Below are 20144 nucleotides of genomic sequence, written 5' to 3' on the forward strand. Positions count from 1 at the left end.
TTCATGTATTCAAGTTTTTCAGCATGAAACAAAATCTGCGTTAGGGTTTGATAATGAGTTACTGAAAAATGTTTGTTGGCCATGGATTAGGTACAACTTTTATCACAAATTTTAGCAGTTTTTTTGCAACTTCTAATTTTTCGCCATTTTCTGGGTTTCTACAACATCAACAGGCACATAACCTCCTCTAGAGTTTGAGCTGAGGTTACTGCATAGCTTCCAAATGTAATGGAAGGTTTTTCAAGATTTTAATGTCAGCAATTTTTAAAACTATTTGCAATTTTTTCAATTTTTTTGAATCTTTTTGCATTTTTATCATTTTTTCCGGCACCAGGGTCCTAGGGACCTCCTCCAAGGCTTCATGTAAAACTGTCGCATTTTTTCTAGACTCATGGATTTGTTATCAATATTTTAATGACTCCAGTTTTAGCACTTTTTTGATTAAATTTATTTTTTTTTAAATTTTCGAAAAATTATTATCATGTTCCAAGTTTATGGATGTTTTTGAGCCAGGAAAACTAATTAAAGCTTGAAATAGTGATAGTGGATAGTATCTTGAGACAATTAAATGGTTTTGAAGATTTTTAAGTCTTGAATTTTTGCAAGGTTTTGTTAAAATTTGCTATTGTTTTCAAAATTTTGAGTGTTTTTGTCCTTTTCTGAGTTTAACTATCATTACTGGCCAACGAAGTTTTTCAAGTCTTGCAGATGGGTTACTTGACATAACTCAGGAGATAAAAATTAGTTTTTAACATTTTCACTGCGAAATCTGGAAGCTTTTATTTTAAATTTTGCAATATTTTGCAAATATCAGTTTTCTATTTGATTTGTTTAACAAAGCTAGAAAACTAAAAATTGAAAAGTCGAATCAAGCTAGCGCCAGTTTCAATAAACCGTGGCTAGCTACTGACGAAGCCAACCGCTCGCCGGTCGTTTGAGAGCAATTCGCCCGAAGTTAGTTGGTTATGTTTTTGCTTGAGAACTACAAAGCTTTAGTAAGCTCTTTAGTAAGTGGCTGTAGGGGTTATTTTTTTGATTTTCTGACTTAAGTTTTCTCAGTTTTTGGGTGGTTTTTTAGGTAATAGTTCACTCAGAATGTAGTTTTCTTGATAGAAAGGACTGTTCTAGTCATCTTCAGAACCATTCAGCTCTGTTTTTTTAACATATCTTTGCGATGTTAACGATTTTGGAATTCAAATTTGAGTTGTGATTTTGGTCACGCAAAAAAGGAATGTGGCGCGAAAAAAAAGATAAATTTTTGGCCAATTTTTTTTTTACTCTAACTTTGAGCTGAAGTGATAAGAAGAACAAAAACTTGCTCTCTGAATTGCGATTATTTTCTTACGTACGGCATTTTGACTTCTGTTCTTACTTTTTTGGGTTCTGTGTCGGGTTCGTTCTAAATGCTTGAGTGATTATTTTCGTGACGTCTACAAACAAAAGAAGTAGAGCAATGAAGATGGCAAACTTACGCCGTGAAGTTTTAAGTTACTCGAATTCTTACGTAGAATGATAGAACGACGTTTGAACAAAATTTGGCTTCCAGGATTGTCTTTTTTTGTTCCCGTGAGATTATTTTTTTAAATTGCTATCAAACAAAGTCTCTAGCAATTATCTTAGTCATATGGTCTTTTTTCTGCAAATTTCCGCCAGACGGTTTTTTCATCTGACCTATTTGACTTTTCGTCCTCGAAAAACAAATAAGCAGGTAGCGCCTCGAACAAATAAGCGTTACGTGGCCGAGCAACTCTTTCATAGCCTTACGTCCCTACTAGACTCTAATTATGCGATTGACTGAGTCTGTTCTTTAAGAAAAATTTCTTAGAGTGAAGGGCAGTCCCACCCCCCCCCCCCCCCCCCCCCACCCCACTCCTCCATTCCATCCTCCTTCAGCTGGCTATATTAACCCACCTCGTCCAGCCCTTCCAACCCTACCCCCAAATGACATGATTTACCATAAATGCTATGACGACTATGTTTTGCAATTTGGAAAAGAATACCCAGGTTGAGGTCCCAGACGGAAAGTCGATATGACAAGACCCAGACCGTCCCAGACGAAAAATGTCTATGTACGGAAGATCCCAGACGGAAAAAACCTATGTCCAGACTTTAGTTCGTGCGTTATTCCGTGTTTCCGGACTATGTAAATTTGAACGCACGATACCCCCGCCGTGAGTTCATCTGAGTCTGGACAAAGCGAGTTTCTGTCTGAGGCCTCAAACTGGGTAAACATAACTGTTCTGAGTTTCCCGACGTGGTTTTAAATGCAATTTGCTCAACATTTCATTTGGTTATTAAATTTTCTTTGCATTCAAAGCATTTTCTAATTTCCAGCTAACCAAGTATTGAATAATTTAGGACGAACAACTCATCAGTGACAGAAGCGGCCCCTCCTTGTTGCCGAATGAGTGACTGTAAATGCTCAGGAGGTAATTTGGGTACAAACAGAGGGGGTAGTACAACCTACAGAATGGAGCCAAAAGTAACACGAGTGTTCGATGACAGCACAGGAATGTCCTGGTACCACTTCAGTTACAACAAGACGTTTGTGGCAGGTGATGGAGATTTCAGAACAGGTTAAGTAAAAGACTAAAATCTTTTTCTTTTCTCCTAGAGACCTGTAATCAGGAACCCTCCTCTCCATCTTAAAACCAAATTCCTGGTCCTGATAGGCATACTTGGACAAACTAGTGTAAATTTAAGCGCAAATAATGGTTTGCCCAGTCTAATCAGAATTTAGCCATTCCAGTAGTTAGTTAGTTACATTTAATTGTTATATTGCAAATGTGTAAAGATGAGGGAAACCGTTATTCGTCATTTTCTTTCGTTGGGCTGCATTGAAAGCAAAATCTGTTCAATGCGGCCAACTGTGCAACAAGAAATCTAAAAGTATAAAGCAAAAACTCTCGCCAGGAATCAATGGCATAAAATTAACTGATATCAAAAATTTGCAGATAAAATAGAACATTAGGTGGCCAATGTCGAGAAAGTTTCAAAAAAAATTTTTTTATGAAATCAAGTGACCAAAATGTGTCCCCATTTTTCAGGATTCAAATACTACCACTTTTGACAATGAAAAGTGGTTATTAATAGGCGCGTCAGCAATTCCAGGCGGCTATTATTGCGCTCCTAATCTTTTTTACAATTCAAAGAACTTGAATTGTATTGGGGCGCTGTCTTTTTTTAAGATCTGTTCACAAATTTTTATAATTTTTGAATTCAAATTGGAGTAATGATTTTGGTCACGCTGGAACAGGAAGTGGAGCGAAAAAGCGAGTGGTTTTGCGGCGTGAAAATTTTTTGCTGTAATATTAAAATAGAGTGAGAAAACGGTGTTGGAACAAAAATTCGGCAAATTGACTTTAATTTTTACTCCTTTTCGATTTTTTGGACTGGAATTTTTTCTAAATGGTTTTCCCAATCCATTCATCGTTCATTCTAGGCCTAGTTTTTTATTTGATTCAAATTTCAATTTATGGCTATTGGTTTGTTTTTTTTTTCAATGCGACATTTTAACATTGATTTTCTGATTTTTTAAAATTTTTTCTATCTGATGTTTTTAGAAATGGTTTTCTCAAATCACTCATAGTCCGTTCTAGGTCTAAAATTTTGTGTAGTCAATGAAAATTCTTTGAATTGTACGTCAGGACTTGTTTTGCTATGTTTTTTTTACTTCGTCTTACATATTTTTGTTTTGTCTTCAATAACTTCAGTGACTTCTACTGCTTTGAAGTGAAAATTTGTGTTCTTGACGTCATTTCTGGTTTTAGATCAATTGCGTGGCTTACCTCACTCAAGAAAATGATTTCTGAACTCATTTATTGTGGAACTTTAAGTTTTATGAACATTTACTAATTAAAGGTCAGTAGTGTGCATCTAAGTAGTGTTAAACTTATATGCCCTAATTCCTGAGAAATAGACCCTTGAGTTTTAATATCGAACATTAATTTTGAAAATAAAACTCCATTAGGGCTTTTTCGTTGTAGAGCAAATGTTTCTCATAATAATGACAGTCCGAATTTAACCCAAAAAATCTAAAGGTCTTTTAAAATGCTGGTAGTTGATCTGTCAATCTTATTTCTTTAGTTGTTTCAATTCATGGTAGGGCACAAGCATCTATCGCGGCTATTTTCGGGCAATCTGTCGGCTATGTTTTATATTGTGGAAAGAACTTAAATTATGTCACGATTGTTCGCGGATAAGAGTAAAGTTTTTCCACTATTTTGAACATGTTATTAACCTATAACTTTATTGCCCGAACTTTATTTGTAAGTAGTTAGGGCCCATTTCAAAGACTTAATTGCTCTTGTGAACAATAAACAGAGTCGTGAAAAAGTCCCGGAAAATCGTAGGTAAACTCGATTTTTCGGAAATTAGCCATATAATATAATTTCAAAGCCCAATTTTTTCTCATTTATATGAATTACAAAATTTTAAAGTCACCGTCTCTAGACGCCAAAAACAAATCAAATCTATCACCAACCAAAAAATATCAGTGATTTTTTCTTTTGCCCGATTCTGTAGTTCTTTTTGTTGTACTCTCTCTTAACCTCGTCAATGACAGGTCGCATTGGCTCTCTAATGACGCCTGAAAGAAGCTATGTAATAGTTTCAACTCGTTTGAAGAGAGTTTAGCTTTTTTTACGTTTTTTTTACGTTTTTTCCCGGAAAAATTTTTTTTACGTTTTTTTTACGTTTTTTCCCGGAAAAATATCAGTGTTTCTCTGGATCTTGCAAAGTTTAGAAGTCCTGTTTTATATTAACTTAGTCTCATTAATGGAAATTCTCATCGATTACTATTGAGGCAACATCTGATGGGCTTTCACAGTTAGCGTTTTTAAATGCTCTCAAACGAAGTGGACTAAAGTAGACACTGATTATACCTGTGTTCTTTTGATACGATTTTTTGCTTGACTGATTTTTCGTCTGACCCTTTTGACATCTTATTTTCAAAAACGGGATGAACAGAGAAATTTCGGAGAGTATTAAGTGGCTGAGCAGCTCTCATAGAGCCTTGCTAGCCTCTAACTATGCAATTAACCAAAACTGTTTTGAAGAGACAGTTTAATGATGTGAAATGCTGTTCTTTATCTAAAGATTTTGACCCCTCTGTCAATTCCCCCCTCATTCCCCCGCGCACTCATTATCCTTTAGTACTAAACGCGTCCACTCTCCTTCACTCGTCAATCCCTCAACCCTACGCCCATCATTTGACTAAAATTGTTCTCTTGAATTTATAGCGATGTTATGAGTTTAGCACACTTTTTTTGCAATGCTTGCATATAAATCAGTCCCGTTGTTTTATATCGCTACCATTTAATCATGAATGAATTTGATAATAGTTTTCAGTTCACAGCATTTATTTTTATGACTTGAAATTATTCCTTTTCAAGGAATTTCTTGGAACTTTGTGTCAAGCCTGTTTTCGTAGTTTTTCTTGTGATCTTATTGCTTAGTCTTGAAATCAACTGTTCTCATTGACTTTTTTGTAACTTAATTGTTGTCAATTTATCAGATTCTTTTTTTAGCTGTGATTTTTATTGACAATTTGTTGAAAAATGTATTTTATGCCGTGATAAAGAAGTATAGTACGTAGTTTGGTGTTTTTTCTTACTTTAAGGCCCCTAATTTTCAAAAAAAATTGCTTTAGCTAAAATGCAGTTTCTGCGCATTTGTCAATGTCTTTTATTCATTTCCATCAGCGTTATTCAGTGGGCACTAACTCTACGGACGCGCAGTGTCAACTCTATATAAAATGCTGTAAAATTAGTTTTTGAAAACGAACTTTTAAAATGTCTTTGATGTTGATTGTTTTTTGTCTATTTTTGTTCCGACCCCTCTCTGAGGAGGGAGGAACTATATACTCAAATGGGTTTTTTTTCTGTTCAGTCAATTTTCGCCGATCGATATATTCATCGTAGAGAGTTGAGACTGGTATCATCAGAAAGCTCGTCCGGCGTAGAATATGGAATTAAAAAGATTTTTTTAATTTTCGTTTTTCATAGGGAGTTATCGAGGTTTAAAATTTTGTGAATATTAGACGTAATTCACCCGTTTTTATTCACCTTTTTGCCAAATTTTCGTCAATTCTGACAAAATTTTCGTCAATTTTGCTTAAACATGTTAAAATTGTTAACTGCATTGTTATTCATTTGATCTCCAAAGACAGAGGAGGGTTGATGAACTGTTGGATCCGAGTTCTTTGGCTAGAAGTTATGCCAAAATTTTCAAAATTCAGACATTTTTCGTCGAAAAATGGCTTTTTAGACCACTTGCTTTAAATTTGGTTTAAGTAGACACCTTTAAACTACACTCATATTCGTCTTCAGCTCAAAAAAGAGCTGGTTGTACTCCCGTCGTTGGCTTTAGGAAACTTCTGAAATTACAATTTTGCCATCTTTTGCAAATTTTAAATCGATAATTATACAAAACGCATTTTTTTTGACAAACTGAAAAATTTTGTATAGAATTAGTCTATTTCGCAACCATTTCAACAATTAATTGTTTTCTTCGTAGACGTGCACCATAAGGTTGATCTCACCATAAATCATTACAGTAAAAAAACTAGGTTTTAATTGGGCAGAGCAATTTTTTTCTGAATATTTCTGCTTTTGTAGTTTTTCAGTTTTTCTATGTTAGTCTTCCTTTTAATTTGCTGGACGTAGACACCTAAAAACTGCGTACGAATCCCTCGTGATCTCAGAAAGAGAGCTCAATGTACTCTCACTCGCTTTAAGAACTTCTGGAACTATAATTTTGCCAGTTTTTGGAAATATAAACTCAATAATTATACAAAATTCATTATTTGTTTTTGATATATTGGAAAATTTTGGTTCAAAACCGATGAATTGAACAAGTAAGTGTTTTTCCTGACGCGCAGCAAAATCTGGGTTGATCTTCATCTCACCATGGATCCATATGATAAATTTTTTTTAGATTTTTAAGGGGCGCGACCTTTTTTTCGAAAAATTTCCGCTATGTAAATGTTTTTTTTACGTAAATTAGGGACAAGAAAATCGAATCAGGGCTATTAATGACAGACACTGTTTAAAATAAACGAGACCCAACGAGATTGTATTTTGGTTTTAGAATTAAGCTCAAGGTTTTCATGGCTCTGACCAATTGTTTTCGTAAAATTTGTATGGACTTCTTGCGTTTTGTCTTCATTTCTTATGATTTTCGTAGTTCAGTAACTTAGTGTGCCCAATCAAACATCCAGTTAATTATTAGATTGTATAAAAGAACCTACACAATTTTTCCAGTTAATTTCTAATTTCTGTTATGAATTTGAATATATATTTTTTTGAGAAAATCTCAATGATTTTTGAACTTTGCCACTTTTTTCTTTTTTCTCTCAACTTCCGAGGCAGTCTCAGTGAAAACAGGCAGAATCCAAGATTTTTAAATTAATTTCGGTAACAGTTTTATATTCAACTAAAGGTTTCTTTATTTTGGTACTATGCATTTTCAATTTTTCTTTTATTGTATGTCATAATTGCAATTTTTATGAGTTCATTTTGTGTCCTTGTCAAATTATCACAATATTGACAAGTCCTGTTAAAAAAAGGCATCGTATGGAAATTGCAAAACGTTGGCATAGGCGTATCTTGATATGTTAATTGTTTTTGTTGAAAATTTTATGCTTTTTTGGCTGATAAACAATTATCTCGCAAAACTTTGTGGTTTTTTGATTTTGCCTAAATTTGTCTTTATTTTCGTTGTTGTACGCCATATACTCGATAACGATAGATCTTAATTGCTTCCCTAAGACAAATAACTCAACCTAGTAAAAGATTTTAGTTTGTAGCGGTTTGATTTAATGACTTTCAAATTAAATTAAACAAAAAAAAGAATGATTTCAAATTGAATTCAAAGATTTTTTTCACCTGTCTCCTTTTTCCTTTTATTTTTGTCATTATGTATCTCAATCATCAGAAGTCTCAATTACTTTTGTTAATTCAAACAATTTTTTGCGCTTGTTTATACGTTGTGACCGATTGCTTCGACAGTTTATTTTCATAACAAATTTTGGAGATTTCTCTACTGTTCAATTTTTGGGGTTTTCGTTGTCATGTCTAAGTACTCATTTTATGAGAAAAACTCATGGATGTTTAGATGAAAGGAAAATGATGCTTTACAGTTCTTGCAGGGAACATCTTATAATTAGAGTGCCATGAACAGTGTCATGTCGTAAAATTGTTTTTAGTTTTGATTTCTTTGTGAATTTGTTTTTTTGTGGGCTGGTGACTTAGTCTCATTTTTGACAGGCCCAAAGGGCTTCCTGAGGTGTTTAAGATTAATTAATTTTTTGTTGTAATCCTAAGTCTGTTTTGATTTTTGAAAATATTAGTTTTCAAAAATAAGTTCGGGTTTTTGAGCTTCGTCTTTTTTAAAGTTTTTTGTTCGATTTGTAGCGCAGTCTCAGTCAACATAAGTCACAACCCACTTAAAGTGAGCTAAAACATATAACGTATTTATTTTCAAACACTTGTTTCCCAGCTTTTATTACTACTGTTACTACGAGATTTCATAAAATGTTAGATTTTTATACATTTGTACCTTTCAAAGGAATTTTGGTTTCTTTTTAAATTAAAACAATAACTGTTGATCCCATTGGCTTTGAAATATGGCGCAATCAAACATTGGATAATGATGTCTCAATTGCTTCCTATGTAGATATAAATTAACATTTTAGTGGTTTCAGTTAAAATCTATTGACATTAATAACTGAAATTAATTTTTTTCAAAAACGGAAAAGTATTTTTGAACTTCGCACCTATTTGCTCTTTTTGTCGACCTGATAACCAGTCCCATATTTCTTCTAATGAAGTATAGTTTAAGTTTTTTTATTTTTTTATTTTTATCTGATTCAAGATTAATTTTGTTATGATTTTTTTTGTTTTAGATTTGGTTATTATATTTTATCAAAGATTTTATTATAGTTCTGGTCGTAAATAATGTTTGTTATTTGATTTTTATTTTTGGTCCTTCCTAGTAATCCTCTTATCAATATTTTCCATCGGCCCTTTTGCATTGCGTCGTATTTCCGTATTTCATTGGCTGTTTATTGAACGATTTGTATGGTTTTGAAAGTTTTCTATCTCTTCATCAATTGGTAGCAAATTTAGTCAAGAATGTGGATGAGCGGGGTCGGAACATTATGTGCGTACGCACATTACCGAGCCTCCTTGTTGGATATATAGAATCATATGCACTGCTTAGTTATGTAGGTGGATCTTGCTGAAAAACAGCTGATGATCAGATCCTTAGTATATTTAAGGCTTTGGATTTTAATTCATGTTTAGTCCATCTTTGTTTTCCTAATTCTCTGCAAGTTTACTCGACTAACTTCAAAATCAAAAGGCAGAACGGAGAAATGGTATTAACCAATAATTAAAAAGATTTCAAGCATAAAGTTGTCCAAGTTCCTTGAAATGTTTTGCTAAATGATTTTAGTATTAATTTTCTCGTTCTCCAATTTAGCGTTCTTTAAATATAATGAAACTGCAGGAGAAATAAGAACACTTTCAAGCACTTAAACTGTTTTTATACGCCAATTAATGTTTGTGCGCTGTTATACAGCATCTTACCACATTACTATGTTTAAAAAAGAAGTGTGCAAGGGGGGTTTTATTTCATATGTCCATTAAGCGAAATATTAAGTATCCGAAAAAAAAACATTAGACTTTTTGAAGTTTTTATTTAATTTTTTTAACTGTTTTGATCTCAACGGTGGTCAAGGAGGTCAACATCGTCTTTTTTCCGACAATCTGATAGGTGTTTTTCTTCAATTTTTTATGAAATTTAATTGGGTCGTTCTTGGTGGAGGTTCCGTTTAGGAAATGTACTATGTACATACTGAGCTTGCATCCATTTAGCGTTTAATTTTAATGGAAAAATTAGGCTCAATTATTTGATATTAAACTAACGTGTGCGGAATTTTTCAAAATTTTTGGACAATTCCTTATAAATATTTATAGTTCTTGCTGAATCTTATGATTTTGTGCTAAATCTTTCTGAAACTGCTTTCCAATTTCTTACAGCTTGTTATCTTTTGTCGTGCCATGGTTAATTTTTCTTGGTTATCTTGCCAGGATCCTGTTTCTTGATACCCATTGAAAGATTTTGCAAGTTCGTACATACCTTAATGTTTTCATAGCAAGTCCCATCTCATTATCTTGGCAAGTTTTACCTTGTTTTTGCCTGTTTCTTGTCAAGCTATCCCGGTTTCCAGCTAAATGGATTTTGTTTAAGTTTGCCTACTGGAATCAATTACGGTCCCTTGATTATTATTGTTCCGACCAGGATTTTGTTCATTTTTAGTGTAATTTTTCTTCAAATTAAGAAAATTTTTATAAAAAATATTGAATAAAACTAATAATTCACGCCACAAAAAGAGTCCAATTTGAATTCCTAGAACACGAAAGGCGATAAAAAATCTAGTTCTGGTCTTACAGGTAAAATTACTATCAAAAAAATTCGAAATCTATTGAAGAGCTTTTTTTTAGAAAACTTTTCAAATTTTTTCTTTTTTAAAGTCATCTAGAGACCAGTCACTTTTCAAACCGAGGGTCCATTAATGACAAACTGGATTTACAGTCTAATAAAAACCAATGAACAAAGTAGTTTCCAAGGAATTGCTCATGTTTTATTGAATTTCATGGCAGTTAAGACTTAAAAAATGATTTTTAGAGAAAATTTTTGAAAATTAGCCGATCATAAACTTCTTTTCGTGAATAGTAAGTCAGTTTCAGTAATAACAGGACTCACTTATTTTCTACTGCAATATAAATTAATCAGGTTAGTGTTTTCATCTTCTAACTATTTGTTATCTGACTTCATTGCCACATGATTTCAAAATTTTAAAAAAAATTTTTTTGGATCTTTTCGTACCATTGATCCCTCTTGAAATGTTATCACGTTATCCTGACCTTTATATCTCCCAATAATTTAGAGGAGATGTTCAATGGATAATGGATAAAGTTTTCAGAGAAAGCCTTCTGGCTTAAATGGCTTCGACACTATCTTCGGACATTTTTCCACTGATTTTTTTTTGTTTTTGCCTGCATTTATTGTTGTTTCCATAGCCAATAGTTATTCTTATGTCTTATTGATTACATATGCATATGAAATATCTTTTTTCGCCAATTGAGAGACAGCTGGGCGTACTCATTGACTTTCGTTGAAAGCTATTGAATTTAATATTTGTTGAGACTTTAAAAATGCTTTTTCGAGATGCTTTTTTTTATTAACCGATAATAAAATTTTTCTCTAGAACTGTAAGTCAGTCAAAGTAATGACCAAACCAAATTTTTTAGTTCAACCAAAATGAATCTAGTTAGCGGTTTCATGTTCTAACTATTGGTGTTATGATTTCGATGCACGAGTTTTAATAATTTTTTTTGTTCAATTTTTAGATTTTTTTGTAATAATGGTTCCTTTTGGCATCTTAACACGTTATCCTCATATTTTTAGTTGCATTGACTTACAGAGGACGTCCAATAAATCCTACATAAATCTATCAGAAAAAAACTTACGGTTTAAACGGCTTCGACAATTTATTTTCGCACTTTTCTATTTACTTTTTGGAATTGGTTTGTTTGTTTGTTTTTGTTGGTATTTTCATAGTCAATGACCTTTTGTACTGTCTTAATGATAAATTTTGAATGACAAACGCTCACGTTGTGTTATTGAGGCATAACTTAGCATATTTATTAGCTTCCGTTGAAAGCTATTGATTTTAATGGCCTTGATATTATGGGTTTCTTCAATAAATTTCGTTGTTTTAATGTATTTGTTCATGTTTATTGGAGTCAAATTCTTAAAAACGAATTACAATGCTATTAAAAGAAATTAAAGTACAAAATTTTTTATGCTTAAACGTTCATATTTACATGGCTTCCACACTTTTTGCTCAATTTTTTTTCTGAATTTGCTGTTTTAGCCTGTTTTTTATTATTTAGGTAGCCGTAAAATGCCGACCGGTCTCATTAGGTTGTAATTGAAGATTGATTGAATAATGTTACCTGAAGCAGTCAGTATATAGGGAATAGTCTTAAAGTTTATATTATTACGCATTTTGAAGGATTTCTCAATTTTTTCGGTTTTTTGTCGTTTTGGTCAACTTGTAACTTATTCTCATCATTGATAGGTCCCATACCATTCCCCGTATTTTAAAAATTAACATGGTACTATGACATTATTCATGATTATTTGATACTGTGACGTAACTTATGTTTTGGTTATGCGGACAATATGCGTTTTCATAAAAATTTATGTGAGTGGTGTATTGGTGTTTCTTTTTCTCCACCTTTATCACTATCGCGTATTAAGAGATCCCAATGATTTTTAAATGTGGCTCAATTGAACTTTTTGTTCATTCGGTTTTTTTAGCTGATTTAGTATGAATGGAAAAAGAAATAAAAACACCTAATTTTCAGATAAAAGCTAATGATTTTAATGGCTTCACTAATTTGTGTTTTCGCAGTGTTTGCAATTTGTTGTTCGTAATTTTTTGAGTTTTTCTGCATCTAAAGTCCGTTCCCATGGCTTAGTCTAACCAAAGACAGATATTATTGGTTCCATTACGATTTTTTAGCAATTTTATTACGAATCATTTCATTAAGAGCTAATGATCTTTAAGACTTGAAATTATTTGTTTTAAAAAATGTTGATTGATTTTTGAATTTCACCTCATTATTTCTTCTTTTTGTCAACTTGTTACCTAGACTCATTGAAGAAAAATCCCATCTGCTAAGTAGTCAGGAAAAATTAAATTTGTGTCTTTAGAATTTTGTCTGATTGTAATTTGACGTTGTTGCTAGTTGCTTTTAAATTTAGATTTTGAGTTTTCGCCGTGAAAATTTTGTTTTTGCTTTTTTTGTTGTTGTTTTTATCCTGGCCTTTTCAATGCAATCTCGTTGTAATGAGGCATGACATTATTTAGTTCAATTATTAGTTTGGTTGTGTAACGATTTTTTTTTTACTCAAACATCTATTTATGATTATCTTTTTGTCAAAATTGTGAGTCAAAAGACAGTTAAGTCAAAAATTTAGATAAGCACATTAACGAGCCTCCTTGCTGTACTCGCCTCTCAAAATCAATTTTCAATAATTTTTAGGCTGTTTTTAGGGTACATGTTATTACGAGAGTTAGAGTTTTAAGCCGGTCGTTTCATTCTATTTTGAAGAACTTTTGCTTTTTGATGCAGAAACGATGAGGCATTTGACAAGACGTGGTTGAAGACTCCAATGATCGCTCAGATCTAATTTGTTCATTTCTATAGTTTGTTCGCAGCACTTTTCCATACATATTCCTTCATACATATTTAGACCAGAATTTGCGGTGTGATTGCTGTCAGTGCAATGAATTGGATCATCAAGAAGACCTAGGTTTTATTCACAAAAGTGCAGCGTGCATTTGCTCAACAGCAACGGCTACCACCAGTACACAAGTGAACTCTGATGAAATTGGTTTTGACAGCAATGGACGCTGCTTCTGTGGCGTCCGGGAGGACACTGACGGAGACTATAGTGATGCAACTAAAATTAGTGCAACTATGAACAGTTGCAACTGTTGCGATTGTTCAACCCAAAGTATGAATACAATAAATTTATTTAAATCCTCTCAAACGAAGGTTGTAGCTGTTATATTATTCCTGTGGTCTTTTTTATGCAATGTTTCGATTGACCGAATTTTCGTCTGGCTCTTTTGTAAGTTCTTTTTATAAGTATGCAATTTACCAAAACAGTTTTGGAGACATAAATTTATGGTCGGAAGGGCGGTTCTTAGAGTTTCCTCCTTCACACCCGCGCCCCCGCCACCAACCGGTGAGCTCCCCATCCCCGCTGGCTCACCAAACGCCTCGTTCATTTAGGTTAAAGCTAGCCTCTCCAAACCGTAGCCAGCTACTGACAAAGCCAACCGCTCACCCGAGCCCGACAAGGGCAAGCAGTGACTGCGCACACATGTCCTGCAAGTCAATTCGGATTAAAAGTCGTTGGCTTAAAAAATACTTGACCTAGATAAAATATTGCGGATCAGTTTGTCTAATTTTGACGATTCAATTGGCTTTAGTACTTTTTTTCTGTTATATATATGGTACATAATCCACCTCTGTGGCTTTGTGGAAGCAGTAATCTGTTTTAACGAATGCTAAATTTAAATAGCAACCAATATCTTCAACAGTTTTACTTAACTGCTTGGGAAAGTCTTCATGCCTCCCACAATATTCAAGATTATCAGATTATGGTTGGCGCAAAATTTTGCACTTCAAAATCAACTTTTAATGAAAATTGAATTTTGAGCAGTCCCATTCATCAAATTTTGATATCTTTCAAGACTAGGCTGCTTAAAACTAAATCGCTGTACCCAGGTTGTATAGCCCAGCTTATATAAACTATGTTCAGACCCACACTCGAGCGCATGCCTTCCAATTGCAGTATAGTTTGTTTTTAAGTCGGATTCAACTCAACTACTCGCAGACACGACGTTCGTTTTGATTGAAAAGGTAGTCTGACTGGAGATCATTTTGGTCTATGACGACCTAATCAAAAGTTATTTTGATTTCCGTCGGGGGCATCAGTCTTGGTAGTAACTAGGGACATTAGGCGCGTTCAGGACTAAAAACGAAAATCAACTCACTGTTATCAATATCGCCCTTTTATCTTTTAGTAATTTCACCAAATGTTTCAGCATCTGAGTCTCTCAGCGGCACATCGGAGGGAAACTGTTTCTGTAGCACAAACCCTTTCAATCGACCCAACAACCAACAACCCCAATCAAAATACCCGACTAATAACCCAAACTCGTTTAGCGATCCTTCAAACTCTCGTCTTAATTCCCTCTGTGTCTCTCGACAAGAACCTCAGTTCCGAGAAATGAGATCAATTGGAACCCAGTTTGAATGCTGTCGCCAAAATGGTTGTCAAATCTTGTGTGCTCAAAGGGACTCGGTTGATGGCAGGCCAAAAAGTTTCGAATCAAATGGAAAGCGATTTGAATGTTGTCGTACAAATAACTGTCAAAGCTTGTGCGCTATAGGGGACTCTGTAACTGACAGGAGTACAAACTTTCAATCGGATGGAAACCAATTTGAATGTTGTCGTATAAATAATTGCCGAAATATGTGCGCCCAGCGCGCCTCCGCTGCTGACGGGTTTAGAACGAATGGATCAAATCAGTTTGAGTGTTGTCGTCAAAATAATTGTCAAAGCATGTGCGCTCAGAGGAGGTCCACCGATGGTAAAGTTGATACCGAAAGATCCACTGCTGCAGATTTCGAATGTTGTCGTCGAAATTACTGCTCTGGCTCTTGTGCTAAGATGGGTTCGATGGACACTCATGGATCAAATGGGGATACAAGCCGTAATACTAGGATAACATTTCAGGACACAACTGCTACTCCGCGCTATCCGAGCTCTCCTCGAGTCAACGCCTCAAACAGTGAGTGACTTTATTTTGAACAATCAAGCATATAGATACAATTTATCATTGCTAATTGAGACTCTCTCAATAAATGCCCTGGAGAAAGAGCCATCAGATTATAGTTCATACGTATTCGTATGCTTAAAGGATATCTGCATTTTATGGCTACTTTCGCGGGTCGAAGTGTCACCGCCATTCAGCAGAAAATTATGTAAGATAAGCGGTGACTGCGGAAGTTTTTATAAGAAAAGCGGTGAATGCGGTGAACTTACATAAATTCACCGCTTGGAAAAAATTGTTAAATTTGTGTGAGATCGGCAAAAAATGCGGTGAAATTAATGGGGAGTAAGGGAGGAATTGTTAGATTTACCATGCCACTAAAACTACCCCTTAGTCTTACATTTTTGACACTTTTTTCTAAGCGGTGAATTTATGTAATTTCACCACTAGAGTAAGCGGTGAACTTACCAAAAATCACCACATTTCACCGCTGAAATATGTAATTTCACCGCTAAAAAACTTACAAAAATTCACCGCGCATGTTTTACAGAAAGTTGAATTAATTTGATTTATATTCAAAACAAAAGAATTAGAAGTTAGTGAGAGATGGCGCAGTGGAAGAAGAAGTGGATGACATGCAGGAGGTGAGAGGCTTGAACCCTTGTATGGGTGGTGAAATTACATATTTTAGCGGTGAATTGAGGTGAATTTTTGTAAGATCACCGCTTACTCTAGCGGTGAACTTACATAATTTCACCGCATTCACCGCATTTCACCGCAAAATTATGTACGAAGTTTGCGGTGAAAAAACTAACTTTTAACCGCTTATCTTACATATTTTTCCAATTTTTTCTCGACCCGGGTTTCGTTGGGGGTGTAACCGGAAAAACTCTTTCCTCTTTTTTGAGGCCTTCTTGAGCTCTAGTTCAGACATAACTGGATATCAAAGCTCCCTCTTGGAGGAGATATACATTACTTCCAATTTTTTCCAATTACCAGGAATTAAAGCGGTTCAAAAAATGTTACGTAAAAACTCTGTCAATTTTTGTTCAAGTGCAGGTCATTCAAGCCCTTGCAGATGTACGCTGACGCCGCGAAGCTCGCAAATATGTGTGTAAGTCTATAGAATCTCAATGCTATTCCATATTAAGCCTAAATGATACCATTACTTAAGTAGCCAGATGTACGTCTTTTCTGTAGTGATTAACTAACTCTCAAACTAATTTTGTAGCAATTATATTACTCCTGCGGCCTTTTTAAGCGATTTTTCATCTCACAATTTTAACCCGAAGGACATTGAGTCGCTGCGCAGACAGTTAGAGCTCTACCAGTCTAAGAGTGAAATTCATCGAAGCTGCTGAGAAGACATCAAATCATGGTGTAACTGGCAGTTTTGGCGGTTCGGACCCCCTATTTCTCCATCCAAAATTTTTAGCTGGATCACTCCATCTACATAATAACTAATTCCAGGTTGACTAAACGTGGAAAAATGTTGCACGTACCATTCTAAGAAGAAGCCGGCATTCAATCTTGAACAATATCTTGAATAGCCAGACACCTGTGGGAAAGCTCCCCAGTTAACTCTAAATATGGTCAACTTTTGGAAAAAATTCCAGTGCACTATTGAAAGTCCGTTTTTCCTCCTTTTCCATTTCAGGCTTGAGACCTTCGTTCGTGGATTAAACAGGACCTGTACAGTTTTCCACTACAAAGACAGCAATATTAATGAAAAACCATCTGTAAATTTGCAAAGTTCTGTATAGAATGGGCAACTTGGGTTCTGAAAATTTATGCCGATTTTTTAAAAACAATTCAAAAGAATGCTGAAAAATTTGAAAGAAAACTCGGAAGGAATAATGCAAAAAGCTAGCTCAATGAAATTTTCAAGAATACAGATGACAACATTATTATTTAATTAGAACATCGCAGAATTTTATCGCAATTTTATGCAGCAAACTTGATTAATTTCTCTTCCACAAACAATGTAACATTTAATATCGTCTGTGTTGGCTTTCTATGCAGTTTTTTTCTTTGATTGTTTTTTAATAGGAGAGATTTAAATTTTTGATTATCAGAAAGATAAACTGGCAAAATCCACTCATTAGGCTGCTTTGCAGCTCTCTTAGAGCTTTGCGGCTCATTAGTCTCTAAGTACACAATCCACCAAAACTAATGATCAGAAATAAATTCATGAATAATTGCTCTCGAATGAGAAGCAATTATTGAAAATTTGTTTGTCAATTTTACGCAATAATCTTTGACTTCTCAAGTGACTTTTTCACGCACTCACTTCTTTTGGATTTGGAGTGATTTCAATTGCTCTCACTCCGAAAAAAGGCTTGTTGTTCAAACAAAATCGATTGTTAGAGTGACGATGACAAGCACCCACCCCCCCCCCCCCTGAGTGGTGTGTGAGGAAGGGGTGGAAGATGGGTAACCACCCATCTTCCACCCCTTCCTCACACACCCCCTTCCTATATTTCATTTCCACCTCCCAATCCCCCCTCTTCCACCTCCACCACTCATTGTAACCGTAACTCCGCACGTTCTTGACACCCCCTCCCACTCCGCTCAGCCCCTCCCCCTCAATTAAACTTAAGGTAGCCCCTCTACTAAACTGCAGCGAGTAGGTACTGACGAAGCGGAACGCCTGCCAGTACTTTGAGAGTAATGCGCCCGACCTTAGTCGGTCATGTTTTCATTTTTAGTCGCAGCTTTCCTTCCCGATCGGGCAAATTTGGGCCGCCTTGCAGTGATGCAACCTACAAAAGAGACAACGCTTTTCAAAACCGAAACGAGAGTTATCGCTCCCCACGATCACCAAGCAACCTTCAATCTGTCGGAAACACTCCTCGTTTTCAGTAATCGCATTCAGTTTATCCAATTCAATGAATATTTAAAGCGTTTTGTGAGTCTTCTGAAATGTCTTCTATTCTTATACTTTGCACAAAAAATATACTTTACGCTTTTTCAGTCCTCTTTCAGTCTTAAATTTTAATTTTAAATCTCAAGATGCTCAGTGAATGTTACATACTTGAATGTTACATAGGCAGTATTTACAGACACAAAATAAGTTTTTGTCTTTTTCTAAACTCATTTTGGTATTTTTGTCTTTCTGGTTATCTTTTGATCTTTGACGTTTCTTGTGACGAATTGGAATTCACTGATTACAAACAGATGTCATAGGAAAATTTCAATGAACAAATGTTTGGGATGACACATTTAGTCAAAGCGTATATATGACTGTAGACAATTTTGCAAAACGATACGCAATCTATTTGCAATCTTTTTCTTACTTTCTTCTTTTTCGTCTTTCTTTAGATCTTTATATTTTTTGTTTGTCTGTTGTGTAGTAGTTCATTGATTGAAGAGATTCGATATAATATTGGCTGTGGAAAACAATTAATTTGGATGGGCAAATTCGGATGATTTACGAAATATATATATATATATATATATATATATATATATATATATATATATATATATATATATCTATAAATTTTTAGCTTCAATTATAATCATTAACCTTTTTTTTCTGATTGGCTTAGTGAAATAAACGGATGAATCAATTGGGCAGTTGACAATTGGGCAGATTCAATTGTTGCAAAAATACTGAAATTATTTTGAGTCTGATCTAGAATTTCCTCGAGAGAGAGAGAGAGAGAGAGAGAGAGAGAGAGAGAGAGAGAGACAGAGACAATGCGAGAGAGAGAAAGCGAGGGAGAGAGAGAGAGAGAGAGAGAGAGAGAGAGAGCGGGAAGAGTTGGTGTAAAAAGGCTTTCTGCTGAGTAGTTTTCTGATTTAAAATCCTCCTGATTAATCAATCATTATTGAATTGTAAGTTTGAAAGCATTTTTAATAAATTTAAACTTGTTTAGCAGAGATAAACTCATTGTGTGAATGATAGTTCTTAAAAATTTCATATTAAATAATTGAAGCATTTTGAGATTTTGATTTTATTTCTAGCGTTTTAAAGGACTCTGATGCCCAATCTTTTCAATTGCTGACAGCCAGTTGTTTCAGTTCTAACTGTTTTGAAAGTTTTTTTGTTGTGACATTACTTAGACTGGTCAATGAATACCACGTTGTTTCTCACTAAAAATTAGTAGATGCATTTTTTATGTTCAATCATGTATAACATTTTGCAGGGTTTTAAGGATTTCGACAACATTTGCTTTGTTAATCTGTTTACTGATTTTCTGTCTCTTAGTTGTCTCCAATCTTTTAGTATCTTGATTAACAGGTCTCATTGAGGCCCCCAACAGGTCCTTTCTTGAGACTAAATTAAATCTATTTAATGGTTGCCGTCAGCCTCTCAACGGCTATTATTTAGATGTTCTCCTTTTTATGATACAAAAAATTTGTACTGTACTGGGGCGCTGTCTTTTTTCTAAGATCTGTTCACACATTTTCTTGATTTTTGAAATCAAATTGGAATAGTGATTTTGATCATGCCAAAACATGAAAAGGAGCAAAAAAGCGAGGTTTTGGGGTGTGAAATGTTTTACTTCTGATTTCAAAGTAGAGTGAGAAAACGGTGTTTGAGCAAAAATTCGCTTTCTCGCTTGTGATTTTTTGTTCACATGCGGCAATTTCAATTTAATTTTTACTGTTTTTATTTTTTGAATCGGATTTTTTTAATAGTTTTCCCAATCATTTCATAGTTCATTTTAGGCCTAGATTTTTTGTTTAAACCAATTTTCCTTTTTTCGCT

The 20144-nt window shown here is 34.4% G+C and overlaps 1 protein-coding gene across 7 annotated transcripts in view; it reads left to right on the forward strand.

Moving 5' to 3' along the window:
• LOC142339900 (uncharacterized) overlaps positions 1 to 20144 on the forward strand; it is an 82422-nt gene that overhangs the window by 42274 nt on the left and 20004 nt on the right. For 5 of the 7 annotated variants that reach the window (XR_012759040.1, XM_075390250.1, XM_075390251.1 and 2 more), the window contains 5 exons: positions 2359 to 2576; positions 13333 to 13596; positions 14696 to 15444; positions 16480 to 16541; positions 18136 to 18288. Coding sequence is in view for 5 of the 7 variants with exons in the window: in XM_075390250.1 (XP_075246365.1) it covers positions 2359 to 2576; positions 13333 to 13596; positions 14696 to 15444; positions 16480 to 16541; positions 18136 to 18288 (1446 nt within the window). In the remaining 2 variants the exon portion in view is untranslated. Of the gene's footprint in view, positions 1 to 2358; positions 2577 to 13332; positions 13597 to 14695; positions 15446 to 16479; positions 16542 to 18135; positions 18289 to 20144 lie in introns of all 7 variants that reach the window. The other 2 variants (XR_012759041.1, XM_075390253.1) reach the window with 2 other exon arrangements.

This window comes from Convolutriloba macropyga, chromosome 5, assembly GCF_964194025.1.
Source record: "Convolutriloba macropyga chromosome 5, txConMacr16.3, whole genome shotgun sequence".
Classification (NCBI taxonomy): domain Eukaryota; kingdom Metazoa; phylum Xenacoelomorpha; order Acoela; family Convolutidae; genus Convolutriloba; species Convolutriloba macropyga.